The sequence below is a fragment of the Ovis canadensis genome, chromosome 6 (assembly GCF_042477335.2).
Source record: "Ovis canadensis isolate MfBH-ARS-UI-01 breed Bighorn chromosome 6, ARS-UI_OviCan_v2, whole genome shotgun sequence".
In the NCBI taxonomy this organism is placed as follows: domain Eukaryota; kingdom Metazoa; phylum Chordata; class Mammalia; order Artiodactyla; family Bovidae; genus Ovis; species Ovis canadensis.
The window spans coordinates 35,870,819-35,886,912 of NC_091250.1; the positions used below are offsets into that span (position 1 = coordinate 35,870,819).

Here is a 16,094-nt window from a genome sequence, read left to right on the forward strand (position 1 = left end):
GTCAATAAAGCAGAAATAGATGTTTTTCTGGAACTCTCTTGCTTTTTGGATGATCCAGCAGATGTTGGCAATTTGATCTCTGGTTCCTCTGCCTTTTCTAAAACCAGCTTGAACATCTGGAAGTTCACGGCTCACATATTGCTGAAGCCTGGCTTGGAGAATTTTGAGCATTAGTTTATTAGTGTGTGAGATGAGTGCAATTGTGCAGTAGTTTGAGCATTCTTTGGCTTTGCCTTTATTTGGAATTGGAATGAAAACTGACCTTTTCCAGTCCTGTGGCCACTGCTGAGTTTTCCAAATTTGCTGGCATATTGAGTGCAGCACTTTCACAGCATCATCTTTCAGGATTTGAAACAGCTCAACTGGAATTCCATCACCTCCACTAGCTTTGTTCATTGCAATGCTTTCCAAGGCCCACTTGACTTCACATTCCAGGATGTCTGGCTCTAGATGAGTGATCATACCATCTTGATTATCTGGGTCGTGAAGATCTTTTTTGTACAGTTCTTCTGTGTATTCTTGCCACCTCTTCTTAATATCTTCTGCTCCTGTTAGGTCCATACCATTTCTGTCCTTTATCGAGCCCATCTTTGCATGAAATGTTCCCTTGGTATCTCTAATTTTCTTGAGGAGATCTCTAGTCTTTCCCATTCTGTTCTTTTCCTGTATTTCTTTGCACTGATCGCTGAAGAAGGCTTTCTTATCTCTTCTTGCCTTTCTCTGGAACTCTTCATTCAGATGCTTATATCTTTCCTTTTCTCCTTTGCTTTTCGCCTCTCTTCTTTTCACAGCTATTTGTAAGGCCTCCCCAGACAGCCATTTTGCTTTTTTGCATTTCTTTTCCATGGGGATGGTCTTGATCCCTGTGTCCTGTGCAATGTCACGAACCTCCATCCATAGTTCATCAGGCACTCTATGTATGAGATCTAGGCCGTTAAATCTATTTCTTACTTCCACTGTATAATCATAAGGGATTTGATTTAGGTCATACCTGAATGGTCTAGTGGTTTTCCCTACTTTCTTCAACTGAAGTCTGAATTTGGCAATAAGGAGTTCATGATCTGAGCCACAGTCAGCTCCCAGTCTTGTTTTTGTTGACTGTATAGAGCTTCTCCATCTTTGGCTACAAAGAATACAATCAATCTGATTTCAGTGTTGACGATCTGGTGATGTCCATGTGTAGAGTCTTCTCTTGTGTTGTTGGAAGAGGGTGTTTGCTATGACCAGTGCATTTTCTTGACAAAACTCTATTAGTCTTTGCCCTGCTTCATTCCACATTCCAAGGCCAAATTTGCCAGTTACTCCAGGTGTTTCTTGACTTCCTACTTTTGCATTCCAGTCCCCTGTAATGAAAAGGACATCTTTTTTGGGTTTTAGTTCTAAAAGGTCTTGTAGATCTTCATAAAACCATTCAACTTCAGCTTCTTCAGTGTTACTGGTTGGGGCATAGACTTGGATAACTGTGATATTGAATGGTTTGCCTTGGAGATGAACGGAGATCATTCTGTCATTTTTGAAATTGCATCCAGGTACTGCATTTCGGACTCTTTTGTTGACCGTGATGGCTACTCCATTTCTTCTGAGGGATTCCTGCCCACAGTAGCAGATATAATGGTCATCTGAGTTAAATTTACCTATTCCAGTCCATTTTAGTTCGCTGATTCCTAGAATGTCGACATTCACTCTTACCATCTCTTGTTTGACCACTTCCAATTTGCCTTGATTCATGGACCTGACATTCCAGGTTCCTATGCAATATTGCTCTTTACAGCATCGGACCTTGCTTCTATCACCAGTCACATCCACAGCTGGGTATTGTTTTTGCTTTGGCCCCATCCCTTCATTCTTTCTGGAGTTATTTCTCCACTGATCTCCAGTAGCATATTGGGCACCTACTGACCTGGGGAGTTCCTCTTTCAGTATCCTATCATTTTGCCTTTTCATACTGTTCATGGGGTTCTCAAGGCAAGAATACTGAAATGGTTTGCCATTCCCCTTCTCCAGTGGACCACATTCTGTCAGACCTCTCCACCATGACCCGCCTGTTTGGGGTTGCCCCACAGGCATGGCTTGGTTTCATTGAGTTAGACAAGGCAGTGGTCCTAGTGTGATTAGATTGACTAGTTTTCTGTGAGTATGTTTTCAGTGTGTCTGCCCTTTGATGCCCTCTTGCAACACCTACCATCTTACTTGGGTTTCTCTTTCCTTGGGCGTGGGGTATCTCTTCACGGCTGCTCTAGCAAAGCACAGCCGCTCTCCTTACCTTGGACAAGGGGTATCTCCTCACTGGCACCCTTCCTGACCTTCAATGTGGGATAGCTCCTCTAGGCCCTCCTGTGCCTGCGCAGCCACCGCTCCTTGGGTTGCTCCTCTCGAGTGCCGCCCCTGGCCTTGGGCGCGAGGTGGCTTCTCCCGGCCGCCCCTGACCTCGGACGGGGTGTCTCCTCCCGGCCACCACTGACCTCAGACGTGGGATAGCACCTCTCGGCCGCCGCCCCTGGCCTCGGACATGGGGTAGCTCCTCTTGGCCGCCGCCCCTGACCTCATTCCCCTTGTTCCAGCCCAATTTCATGCCCTCTTGTCTCCTAACCACGTTGTTTCCCTGCCCCTGGCTTTTCTTCCTCCATATCATCTTCCACATTCCCAGAAAGTATTTTCCTAAAGCATAGATACTGCCTTGTTAAGACTTTTCTCAAAATGCCTTTAGTGGCCTTTCACATTCTTGAGAATAAAAATCAGGAGTGCTATCTTTCAGCTATGTCCTGTTACTCCTCTCCAAGCACAGCTTGTACTTTGCACACTCCCTGTACTGTGCTTCTATTGCCAGTTCTGTTTTTGTATTTTTCTCCTCTTTCTATTATCATGATGAACACATTGCATTTACATAATACGTTTTATGGTTTACATGGCACCACCATGATAGTAGCTAGCTTTTCTTGAGCATCTGTCGTATGTTGTACGTGCATATACCCTCTAAGGTAGAGATTGCCCACTTCACATTGTGGCTCCGAAAAGTTTAATGACTTGACCGAGGTTGCACAGCTAGTAAGTTTCAGAGCCAGAAGTAGAATTCACGGCTGCATGGCTCGGAATGCTGCGGCTTTTCCATCCTGCTGTGCATGCTGCTCTCCATCTCCAGCCACCTTGTGACATGGGCAAAACCCAGAGCATGCCTGTTTTACAGATGAGTTTAAGTGATTAGCCCAAGTGAAATAGTTCACTTGAGATGTCTTTTCAGTTCAGTTCAGTTCAGTCGCTCAGTCGTGTCCGACCCTTTGCAACCCCTTGAATTGCAGCACGCCAGGCCTCCCTGTCCATCACCAACTCCTGGAGTTCACTCAGATTCATGTCCATCGAGTCCGTGATGCCATCCAGTCATCTCGTCCTCTGTCGTCCCCTTCTCTTCTTGCCCCCAATCCCTCCCAGCATCAGAGTCTTTTCCAATGAATCAACTCTTCACATGAGGTGGCCAAAGCACTGCAGTTTCAGCTTTAGCATCATTCCTTCCAAAGAAATCCCAGGACTGATCTCCTTCAAAATGGACTGGTTGGATCTCCTTGCAGTCCAAGGGACTCTCAAGAGTCTTCTCCAATACCACAGTTCAAAAGCATCAATTTTTTGGCGCTCAGACTTCACAGTCCAACTCTCACATCCATAATGACTACTGGAAAAGCCATAGCCTTGACTAGACAGACAGTTGGCAGAGTAATGTCTCTGCTTTTGAATATGCTATCTAGGTTGGTCATAACTTTTCTTCCAAGGAGATGTCTTTGGAAATGTCTAAACCTCTGATGGACATCAAAGAATGTAAAGCGAGGATCTATTGGTTTTAATTTTGTATAACAACTTGATTTAAGTTAAGGAAATAATAATACATACAGAGAGATACAGGGAACAACCACTGATACAGTCCCTTGAACAGCATGAGTTTGAATTGTGCAGATCCAGTCTTATGCACCCTTTTTAAGTAGCAAATACTACAGTACTACATGATCTGCTCTGATACTTGGTTTAATCCATGGGTGTGAACTGCAGATATGGAGGAACCACATATACAGAGAGCGAGCTGTAAGTTAAATACAGACTTTCAATTGTGAAGAGGGTCTGTGCCAAAGAATAAGCTAAATTATCAGAGGATGGATTATTGGCTTGTAACATGTGCCATACTAATCTCCTGAGAGTTGCAGAAGAAGCCGTGTCTGGTGGGCCCCTTGTAGAGTGAGTTGCCCCTCGTGTTCAGCTCCCCTTCTCCTAGTGGTCAGTAGTCCTTAGATGCCACCTGGTCCATGCGTCTTGCTCACCACAGTACAGTTAATCACAATTGTCCTCATAGTATAGGATTTTACGTAGTTATAATCTTAAAGACATCATTTTGAATTTTATCTTATAAGAATCTACATTGCCACATAGTCATTGTTATTACGGTGGCAATTACATTTCAGTGAACATGTATTTCATGTTGTTTCAGAGTGTCTTCCAGACATATCTGGCTTTTCCCAGCCCATTCTCAAGGAACTAACTTTAACCTGAATAGATTTTACACTATATACTTACAAAGGAAAACTTTTGCGGGGATATGGAGGGGTGGAAAAAGAATGATTCATTTTTAAAAGTGCCTAAAACAAATTAGGAAACCAAAACTGACCCATGGATGGGATTTTAGGTAACATCCACAGCCAGTTCCATGGATATGAAAAAAATCAACGGATGAACTATCCAAGATTTATTTTTCTCAAACTACCTATTATTGCAAATACCTGAAATTTTTTATGAGCTTTTTTTCACTTACAGACTGAATCATTTTATATATGACACATTTAGTATTGCTCCATTATTCTACACAAGAAACACACTGAATTTCATAAAATCCAACTCCATCAAGGACTACGTGCATTTTTAGCAGTTTGTTTGCTCACCAATAGCAGCATTTGATGACTTGCTTCTGGGAATAAATCACTGCCTTGTCATAGGTAAAGATGTCTTTTGTGACTGCTGATTTATTTTTATTACTTATTGTTGCCGTCTTGTGATACAGTGGATCACATCTTTAAGTTCTTGGGTCACGTGTGTTCTTTTCAGCCTCTTTACTATATTCTGTCCAAGGTGTGTATTGGTGTTTGCCCCTGGGGTCTGTGAAACATTTGCTCTGGAATCACTTAGAATACTTCTTAAAGTACAGATTTCTGACTTTTCCTAAAATCTGTTAAATCAGAATTTCTGGGGGTGAGGCCATAACCTTGTTTTACCCCACCCCCATCAGTCTTCTAAAATTTTAAGCTCATTGGTTTAGATGATACAGGGATAGATCATACTGGGAATTTCTTCATGTTCTGTTTGAGGTTATCTTTACCCTAAAATAGAGCAGAAAGAAAACTAGGCTGTCTGCCTTCATAGTGGACTCATGTATAATATTATCACAACCTCCTGTTAGGAAAAAAATCAAAGGGAATAAAAGTTATATGAAGTTTAGTATTAAATATATGAAAATATTGTCCATTTCAAATCAGAAAACTGTATACCTGATGAGAATCAGTTCTGATTTATAAGTTACCAAAGTTACTAGAGTCCATAATAATCGGTCCACAGCCCCACACCTGGCTTCTGGCTTCCTAAAACGCAGAGAAAATGAAGCGGCTGCTTCTGATGCTACAGCCTGGAGGAGTCGGCAAAGAGGTGGCTCTGCTCTGATGGGAGGAGGGAAGACTGCGGAGGCAGCTGGAGGCGGGAGAGCTCCGCGAAAGACGCGAGCCCTTGTCAGTCAGGGGGCAGGGTTTCTGTGGCCGAGCTGACATTTGCCCTATTTGTTGGAGACAAACTCCACTTCTCAGATTATTCCCCACCTTAGAAGGAGCCAGGAGCCCAGTGCAGCCACGACAGAAGGCATAAGCGGTTTTTCCCTTCAGTCAAACAATATTTATTGAGCTCTCTTGTCAGGTCCAACAGCGCAGCTGGCAGTCCTCTTCCCGAGCGCCGAGACTCTGCAGGTGTCCTCATACCCTGCGAGGGAAGCCTCCAGTGCTTCCTCTTCTCTGTTCAGAATCCCCGACACAGAAAGGGCTCTTTCCTCTTTTTAAAGTACCTGGTTTGAATGGGTCCAATCAATGCAGAAAGATTCAGGGGTTTAATGGCATCAGTCCAGAGTGTATCCCATCACTGTGATTTTGATTAGCCAACTCTCTGTTTTCAGACATGCTTCCTCCTTTTTGCTATTTTAAACTTCACTCATTCAACAGTTATTTATTGACTGTCTATGTGTAAGGGCCATGTACTAGTCCAAGTTTTTAGGATATATCAGTGCAAAACTGACAAAAATCCCTGCCCTTGTGGACCTTGTATTTTGTGCGGGGAAGAAAGAGCATAAACATTGTAAGTAATTCTATACTATATAGAAGAGAATGACGGAAGGGAGAATCAGAAATCCAGCTTTTATTCAGGGCTAGTAATGTGAATTAGAGTTCTGAACTGAGGAGGTCAAAGACAGGCATCTTAGGAAGAGGACAGCCAGGGAAAAGGTTGAGAAGCAAAACCGGCCATTGTGAGTCTCAGGGGGAACAGAACTGAGGCAAAGGAAACGCTAAACAAAGGCCCTAAGGTAGCAGTGTGGCCAACTGGGAGGGACAGCAAGCAGGCTGTGTGGCTGGAGGGGAGACAGAGCAGAGTAACAGAAGAGGCGGCAGGGAGGACCTTGCATGACCTTGTCGGCCAGCATAAGACTTGGCCTCTGGTTATGAATGAGGACCCACGGGAGAGTCCTGAGCGGAGGACTGGGCCGCTGCCACTGCTAAGTTGAAAATAGATTGTGCTGGGTGGTGGAGAGGGTCGGGGCTTCACGTTGCACAAGGATGGAAACAGGAAGACCCCTTATGAGATTTCTACAGTAGTCCAGTCAGTTGGCAGCTTTTCCTTCTTTGAGCTAATTTTCTTGGTATAAATTCTATTAGATGGCATCATAGAATAAGTGCTTTCCACCTCCAGCCACCTTGTGATATGGGCAAAACCCAGAGCATACCTGTTTTACAGATGAGTTTAAGTGATTAGCCCAAGTGAAATAGTTCACTTGAGATGTCTTTCAGTTCAGTTCAGTAGCTCAGTCGTATCCAGCTCTTTGCAACCCCATGAATCGCAGCGCGCCAGGCCTCCCTGTCCATCACCAACTCCCGGAGTTCACTCAATCTCACATCCATCGAGTCAGTGATGCCATCCAGCCATCTCACCCTCTGTCGTCCCCTTTTCCTCCTGCCCCCAATCCCTCCCAGCATCAGAGTCTTTTCCAATGAGTCAATTCTTTACACAAGGTGACCAAAGTATTAGAGTTACAGCTTTAGCATCATTCTTTCCAAAACACACCCAGGGCTGATCTCCTTGCAGTCCAAGGGACTCTCAAGAGTCTTCTCCAACACCACAGTTCAAAAGCAGCAATTCTTCAATGCTCAGCTTTCTTCACAGTCCAACTCTCACATCCAAACGTGGCCACTGGAAAAACCATAGCCTTGACTAGATGGACCTTTGTTGGCAAAGTAATGTCTCTGCTTTTGAATATGCTGTCTAGGTTGGTCATAACTTTCTTTCTAAGGAGTAAGCGTCTTTTAATTTCATGGCTGCAGTCACCATCTGCAGTGATTTTGGAGCCCCCCAAAATAAAGTCTGACACTGTTTTCACTGTTTCCCCATCTATTTACCGTGAAGTGATGGGACCAGATGCCATGATCTTCGTTTTCTGAATGTTGAGCTTTAAGCCAACCTTTTCACTCTCCTCTTTCACTTTCATCAAGAGGCTTTTTAGTTCCTCTTCACTTTCTACCATAAGGGTGGTATCATCTGCATATCTGAGGTTATTGATATTTCTCCCGGCAATCTTGATTCTAGCATGTGCTTCTTCCAGTCCAGTGTTTCTCATGATGTACTCTGCAAAGAAGTTAAATAAGCAGGGTGACAATATACAGTCTTGACGTACTCCTTTTCCTATTTGGAACCAGTCTGTTGTTCCATGTCTAGTTCTAACTGTTGCTTCCTGACCTGCATATAGGTTTCTCAAGAGGCAGGTCAGATGGTCTGGTATTCCCATCTCTTTCAGAATTTTCCACAGTTTATTGTGATCCACACAGTCAAAGCCTTTGGCATAGTCATATATATACATATATATATATGTGTGTATATATGTAGTAGTTAATTATTTTTTCCCTACATTTTTACTATAGTGTCTTTTGTGAATGTTCTCTTTTTTTACTTTGCCTGTTTATTTACTGGATCTTAATGTTTTTAACAATTTGTATAATATCCATATTTTCAGATGCAAAATTTGGATCCTGAAGGCTGGATTCGTGTATAAATAGGTTTGCTCCCATTCAGAAATCTAAACCTGAGCCCTGAAAATATTTATGCTGAGCTAATGTGGAATGCATGGGTTAGCTGTACTAATTTTCCTGGATTGAGGCAGGACTAGCTGTAGGACCATCCTTATTATGCTCCCTTATTGCTGCTTTTTGTTCTCTGTTAAAAGTAAAAAATGAGGGGAGGAATGGAGAGTAAAAATGAAAAGTTAAATTTTTTAAAGTTAATACCTTAAATGAAAAACGGATAGAACAGTACAACCAGTACAGTTTTAAAAGATATGTGGGAAGAATGACAAACAATGAGTTTATCCAATTAAAGCAGCTAAAATTGGATGGCAGGTATCTATCTGTGGCCCTCAACTAAAAGAATGTGGCAGTTGGCAAGATTCGGGATTACTATCCTAAAGCATGGGTTCTCCCCACTTGGGGAGTAGAACATGAAGACCAGGATTCAGGCCAGAATCTCCTGGGTTGGTCTCATTGCTATGCACAAGTAGGCAAAAGCAACTCAGCCCACATAAAACTGTAAGTAGGCTTTGCTGTTCTTCCCTGTCTAAGCCAACAGTAAGGCGGACAAAGCCCCGTGTTCAGGGCCCTTCCTGTGCCGGAAATGCCTCTAGGCGGGTGAATGGTGCGGGCAAATGTGGAGCAGAACCCGGATGTTAACTCCAAGACTGATGCCCTTTCCCCTGTATCTCTTTTCTTCTGAGCTCTTTCTTATCCTCCAAGTTTAGCTCAGATGTTGCTTTTCCTGTGAAACCTTTCCTACCCTTGCCGTTGCGACCGATCATTTTCTCCTCAGGAAGAAGAGTATAGCACTATTGATTTATTCCTCCATTACAGGATTTCAGTCAGTCTGGCTTACATTAATATTAGAGTCGTGCGTACTGCATCTATTGCTGGATTATACTCACCAAGAGTGGAGACTGTGTCGTGACAATTTTAGCACTTTTTTTCATACATTAACAATTCATGTCGGTTGTATTAAACTGATAAGCATCCTGTGAGGAAGACAGATACTCTTTCTCTCTCTCTCTCTCTTTTTTTTCTCTTTTGCTTATTACATTAACTGAAGTTTAGAGGTTCGTGGAAATCATCTGAACTTAGTGTCCTATTATTGCATAGAAAGCATTTTGAGGGTGTCTCTCTGCTCTATTCCAAAGCCAGATTTTTGAAATATAAGAATCTGTTCCTTTTAGGTATCTCTGAAAGAGGAGATTTAACATATCTAGCCTACATACGTGGAGAAGGAAATGGCAACCCACTCCAGTACTCTTGCCTGGAAAACCCCATGGGCAGAGGAGCCTGGTAGGCTGCAGTCCATGGGGTTCCTACGAGTCGGACATGACTGAGTGACTTCACTTTCACTTTTCACTTTCCTGCATTGGAGAAGGAAATGGCAACCCACTCCAGTGTTCTTGCCTGGAGAATCCCAGGGACGGGGGAGCCTGGTGGGCTGCCGTCTATGGGGTCGCACAGAGTCGGACATGACTGCAGTGACTTAGCAGCAGCAGCAGCAGCAGCAGCCTACATACCAGTGCTTTTGTTGTTGTTACTTTATATTGGAATATAGTTGATTTACAATGTTGTGTTAGTTTCTTTGGTACAATGTAATGAATCCACTATGCATATATCCACTTGTTTTTAGATTTTCCCACATAGACCATTACAGAGTCTTAAGTCAAGTTGCTTGTGGTATACAGTAGGTCCTTATTAATTATCTATTTTATATATAGTAACGTATATATGTCAATCCCAGTCTCCCAGTTTAATCCCTCCTGCTCGCCCCCTCTACATACTAGTGCTTTTAATTTAACTTTATTTTTAATGTGTATGAACCTGATCAACTGTATTCAGAAAACTCCTCATAAATCTTAAGGCATAAACTTAAGTATTAAATTTTTTTTTTCTTCAAGCAGAATAATTCTTGCTTCCTAAAATTTTTTCATCAGTGATATTTTTCTCAAAAATCTTTCTATTTTATTGGGAGTTTTTTGTTTGCTTGCTATAGAGCCCTCAAGTGAAAACAGTAAACATTTCTCAGTGTTTAAAAAAAAAATTCACTTTTTATGCATTCCATATACTTTTTACCACAGCCTAGAATATTTTGTGCTTTCTGAAACAATAATTAGCATTATTCATCTTCATGTTCCCAAGTGAATCTAAATGATATTGAGAAAGTAAGATTTTCTGGGCAGGATCTTATCTATTATTAGTATTTAAAGCATCTTGAGAGTTCTTACATGAGATTTCTCTAATGCCCCAGGGAAAAAAGTTCAACTTAACATAAAAACAGTACCTTAATTGTGAAAATACAAAGGCTGATCATCACATGTTTACTGCTTTTTTTTTTTTTTAGTGGAGTATGAGGCAAAAATAAACATGGAATACATCAAAATAAAAATAGGCTCAGGGCTCAAAGGCCAAAATTCTTGTCCCAGAGTGGCTTCTTACATGAGTTTTGGTTTACTTATTGATAATAATTTTCATATTGGAAACTTGACTTTCCGAGCTTAAAAGCAGACGTAATATATTTTTATTTTCAGATTAGGAATACTGTAAGAATACCGTAAGAAGCACCGTGATGGAAAACCTGAATAATCTCAAAAGAGTGGTAAAACAAATAAGATTAATATGCAGTGAGAAATGAGAAAAAGGAATGTGGATCTAATATAAATAGTTCAGTGAATCTAATATAAATATTTCAGTGGATAACTTCTTATTAAAAAAAATAAAACAAACATAAAACTCCACTTAACTCTAAACTACTGTATTTCAGGGAATATTTTCTCACAGAAAAGTTAGCTGTTCCTACTCTTCCCATAATATCAGATTTCCCTCCTCTGATTTCTCCTTTTCTTTCATTTTTGAAAACAATTTAAAATTCAATTTATTCATGAATACTTCAGAAGTTCTTGGTAGGCTTTCAAACCATAATTTGATTTTTCCCAACATCCATCCCAGCCTTAATTCTTCTTCCCCTCAAAACAAGTCTTATAAATGCAATTTACAGTAGTGTTAATATTATCTGTAGAATATACCTAACTGCTTATGAACAGATTTTCTGTAATTCAGAAATGTGCCAAAAGCACAATAGGTATAGACTAGGTTGCTTTTATAAATCTGATGAAGGATTTGGAATATAGAATATTTTGAACTGAAAAAAGTCTTGCCTGTGAGTTGAGACAAGGTGGACCCAGAGAGGTTACTTGCTAAAGCCACCCAGCCATGGAGAGTGGAAGACAGGCCTGAACCTAGATCTTCTGAAGCCACGCCTATTGTGGTTTCGCTTCTGGTTTTTGTCATGCTTTTCTGTGTACTTTGCAGACTTTAGAGTTGAAACGTAATCTTTGACCTTTTCCTGTGGTATGCACTGAAAAATAATGTGTGACTATGGAAATGGAAATATTGTCAACTGAAAAAGAAAAGCACAATGCGAGAGTTGTGAGTAAAGTTTTACTGGAGGCAAAATGAGGACTGTATCCCAGGAGACAGCATCTCAAATAGCTCTGAGAAACTCCTCCAGAGAGGAACGGGCAAGGTCAGCATTATATATGATCTTAGTGAAGGAGGGTACGTGCAGTCAGGCACACAGTAGATCCTTGCTGGTAACCACAAGGAGCAAATGTCACAACTGATGCTTTCAGTGTTTTTCTGGTATGAGGGGATACATGGGTTCAGCTCAAGAAATCTCCTGGACTCAACAGAGTTAGAACTTACAGTTAGAACTTGTAAATGAACTTATGGTTGCCGGAGTTGGGGGAGGAGGCAGGGTGAGAAGGGGGAATTAGGAAGTTTGGGGTGAACATGTACCTACTGCTAGATTTAAAACGGATAACCAACAGAGACCTATTGTACAGCACACGGAACTCTGCTCAGTGTTATGTGCCAGCCTGGATGGGAGGGGGGTTGGGGAGAGAATGGATACGTGTATGTGTCTGGCTGAGTCCCTTCGCTATTCACCTGAAACTATCCCAACATTGTTAATTGGCTATACAGCAACACAAAATAAAAAGTTCAAAAAATATGAAAAATAAAAGCTGATTGCTGTTTGAGTTGAAAGCTAAAAGAAAAAAGAAATCATCTCCTGAAAATAACTATCTGAAGACCTATTCTGTCATTTTTTTCCCCCAGAGCACAGAAGTTCTCATTCTTTTTTTAAAAAATTTTATTTTTATTATTATTTTTAATACCAAAATCATTTTGTATTGGGGTATAGTCATTTAACAATGTGATAGTTTCAGGTGAACAGTGAAGGAACTCAGCCATATATATACATGTTTCCATTCTCCCCCAAACCCCTCTCCCATCCAGGCTGGCACAGAACATTGAGCAGAGTTCCATGTGCTGTACAATAGGTCCTTGTTGGTCATCCATTTTAAATATAGCAGTGTGTACATGACCTTCCCAAAGTCCTGAACTATCCCTTCACTCCAGCAAACATGAGTTTGTTTTCTAAGTCTGTGAGTCTCTGTTTTGTACGTACATTCATTTGTATCATTTCTTTTTAGATTCCACATATAAGGGATGGCATATGATATTTCTCCTTCTTTGTCTGCCTTGCTTCACTCAGTATGACACTCTAGGTCCATCCATGTTGTGGCAAATGGCCTTGTTTCCAAACGCCTCATTCTTGACCTCCATCCTGAACTCCTTTCATGGGGTGTTGAAGGTCAGCAGCTGCAGCGGCTCACGATTTAATCCTTATAGGGGTCGATGGCAAGTGCAATTTGTAATCGGCAATATACATCAATTTGCACTTCTTTAGTGTCAATTTTTTCCCAATTAATAGCTCTTTAAAATGTTTATGCTTATAATACAAAACAGTATTCTTTATATGGAGATTTCTTTTTTGTAATTGAACTTTGGGGTAGGCTCTCAAACCATAGTTTGATTTTTTTTTCCACTGCCCAGTCTGATAATATTTCTTGTAACGTGGCTTAACATTTTAAATTGAAAAATAGTACTTCTGATTGACTTATAGCAACTTTGCATGGGTGGGGGGCAAAATTATGTCTAATTTTTGTATGCGCATCTGACAATATGCTTTTTGTTCATCTTTGATGTGTTTTTCTCCTGTGACTCCCAACATCCTGTGCTGGGAACAGGAGAAAGATGAATGAAAATCTGTGGCTGTTCTCCCCTTAATGCTCCCATTAGACAGTGAAAGTGTGGATCCCTCTTAAGTTTTTAATGATGTGTTACTATGTTGAATAAGTGGGAGGAACACAAACCAACCATGCTGTTAAAAATACATCTTTTGGCTCGCATCTGTTTGCATAGATGGTTTCCCATGGTATGAAACAAAAAGTGCAACAAATTAGGGTTGCCGCTGCTTAGTGCTTTTTTCCAAAGTGCATTGAATGAAAGATTTAAAACAGAGATGGAATTCCAAAGAAAACAGGTGGCGTGAGAGCTGGACTTGATGTTGGCCAGATCCTCTGTGGCACAGATTCACTCTCTCGAAGCAACTGTCTGTCCCATGAAAGCTTTTTGGAACTGATTACAAGGAACATGATGTATGATGAGTGTTGAGAGTTGACCTCATGGTTGGACACTTTGGGAGGACTGTGAGAAAGGATTATTTGCTGATAGGTACATGTACATGAAAAGTTATCCACTTTATAATGTAATTTTGAGTTAGATTAGTGCTTATTTCTTTGGAAAAGGAGGTACATTTTATACTCGGATGGCATTTGGCTTTCTACCTTTGTTTCTCCCCTAGGAGGGGTGATCTAACTGGCAAACATGATTACGCTTAACTATGCACCTGTGAGTATGGTTAAGGTGATGCCTCTTGAAAAACGGGTGAAACAATGAGTCTTTGTTTATTTTCTTCACAAACTGAAATATGGCAAATGCTTTACATAGGACATAAATCTGTGATGACAGGATCAGTCTAAAAATTATGTTCCCAAGAAGATAGTTCACAAAAACAATTCTCTTTCTGTAATTTGTGAAAATAGGAGTACAACAACTTCACATACAAAGAAATAAGGTTATCATCAGATGCATTTTGGGGTGTCACTTTGGCTTTTTACTGTCACCGAGAGTATGGTCATTAACACCGAAGTTGTGACAGCATCATAAGAAGATGTAATTACTTTATTACAATTGATAATTAATAGACCATCTGGCAACCTGCTTTGCATTTCACTTGGGATTAATTAGTTAATTTCAGATCATAAAGAGGCTTTCCCCTACTATTCTCATTAATCTTATGAACTAATATGTTATGTTTTTACATTTTGAAATTTATTTATTAATTTTTTCAGTTCTAGTATTTGACTTTTTCAATTTTTAGTTTATATTGGAGTCCTATGAAAAACATAGGAGATACAAAGGAATGCATGATTTAAAGGGAAAATACACTAATATACTTAACTGCCTAAAAAATACCAACTTTGGAGAACCGTAAAGATTTTAACCTGCAACTGTCGAGGAACATAACCCTGCAAGTGCCGATGGTTTGGGTTTCTCAGGCGTGGAATTCTCCAGGCCAGGATACTGCAGTGGGCAGCTGTTCTCTTCTCCAGGGGGTCTTCCCAACCCAGGGATCAAACCCAGGTCTCCCACGTTGCAGGTGGATTCTTTACCAGCTGAGCCGCAAGGGAAGCTCAAGAATACTGGAGTGGGTGCTGCTGCTGCTGCTAAGTCACTTCAGTCGTGTCTGACTCTGTGCGACCCCATAGACAGCAGCCTACCAGGCTCCGCATCCCTGGGATTAGCCTATCCCATTTTCAGCGGATCTTCATGACCCAGGAATTAAACCGCGGTCTCCTGCATTGCAGGCAGATTCTTTACCAACTGAGCCATCAGGGAAGCTCTGTCAGGGGTAAGTTTGTTGAATTTGAGGTGGCAGCATGTGACAATATTGAACTCATTTTTCTGTTCCCAGGTAAAAGGTTAAGTCTGGAGGTGACCAGAGCTACTGTGTTCTAATGACCACTTAGTCATAGTTGGTCAATCCTAGGTGAGCAGCTTACTCTTTCCCTTGATTGGACCCACAGTCAAAATTGGTTCATTCAAGACCCAAGGCTAAGCTGAGCCAATCCAGATCCTTTCTTAGAGACTTGGAATTGAGACCCAGACGCTGGAGCCTTGTCTCTGTGGTCTCTGTGCTGAAAGAGATGTAAATTCAGTCTGCACAAAGGAAAATGAAATGGACACAAAAAGGAAACAAAATAGGCAAAAGAAGAAAAGGTCACATCTTTTGAGTCCCTATTCTCAGGGCTTCCTAAGGCACAGCTTCATTCTTGCCTGGGATCCTTCAGTATCTTTTACACTTTTATACGGACTCAGTTTCGGGTTCTGTTACTTGCAGAAAGCCACGTGCAGATGATACTCCTAAGAAGCCACATGCAGATGATAATCGCAGGCATTTGGAGTGAATGAACCCCCTGAAGAAACAGGAAGAAACCACGAAGAGAGCGGTAAAGGCGCAGCGGCAAGAGCAAAGCTAACGTAGTTGTGGGTGCCCGGAGCCAGGGCAGGGCTGGAGGGGCAGGTGGACAAAAACGCCAAACGCCAGGGCGGTCGAGACGAATAAGAGAGGAGGAAAGTCCGTTCACCTTAGTTTTTCATTTTAACTAAGGTTTCTAATTAAAATTCAAGTTTTTCAAGTTACCACGAGTGGGTAACTTTAAAGCTGTCTGTCATGCTCGACAGATTATTGTTGTTGTTTTGTCTCCAAGTCACGTCTGACTCTTTTGTGACCCCATGGACACGTCTGACTCTTTTGTGACCCCGTGGACTGTGGCC

At 41.4% G+C, this 16,094-nt stretch overlaps 1 protein-coding gene across 1 annotated transcript in view; it reads left to right on the top strand.

The window, feature by feature from the left end:
• Nucleotides 1–15,690, top strand: part of PPA2 (inorganic pyrophosphatase 2) — a 117,632-nt gene extending 101,942 nt beyond the window's left edge. Inside the window, exon 11 of the mRNA XM_069593573.1 lies at nucleotides 15,658–15,690. Within this exon, the coding sequence (XP_069449674.1) occupies nucleotides 15,658–15,675 (18 nt within the window). The 3' untranslated portion in view covers nucleotides 15,676–15,690. The remainder of the gene's footprint in view (nucleotides 1–15,657) is intronic.
• Nucleotides 15,691–16,094: the final 404 nt, after the last annotated feature.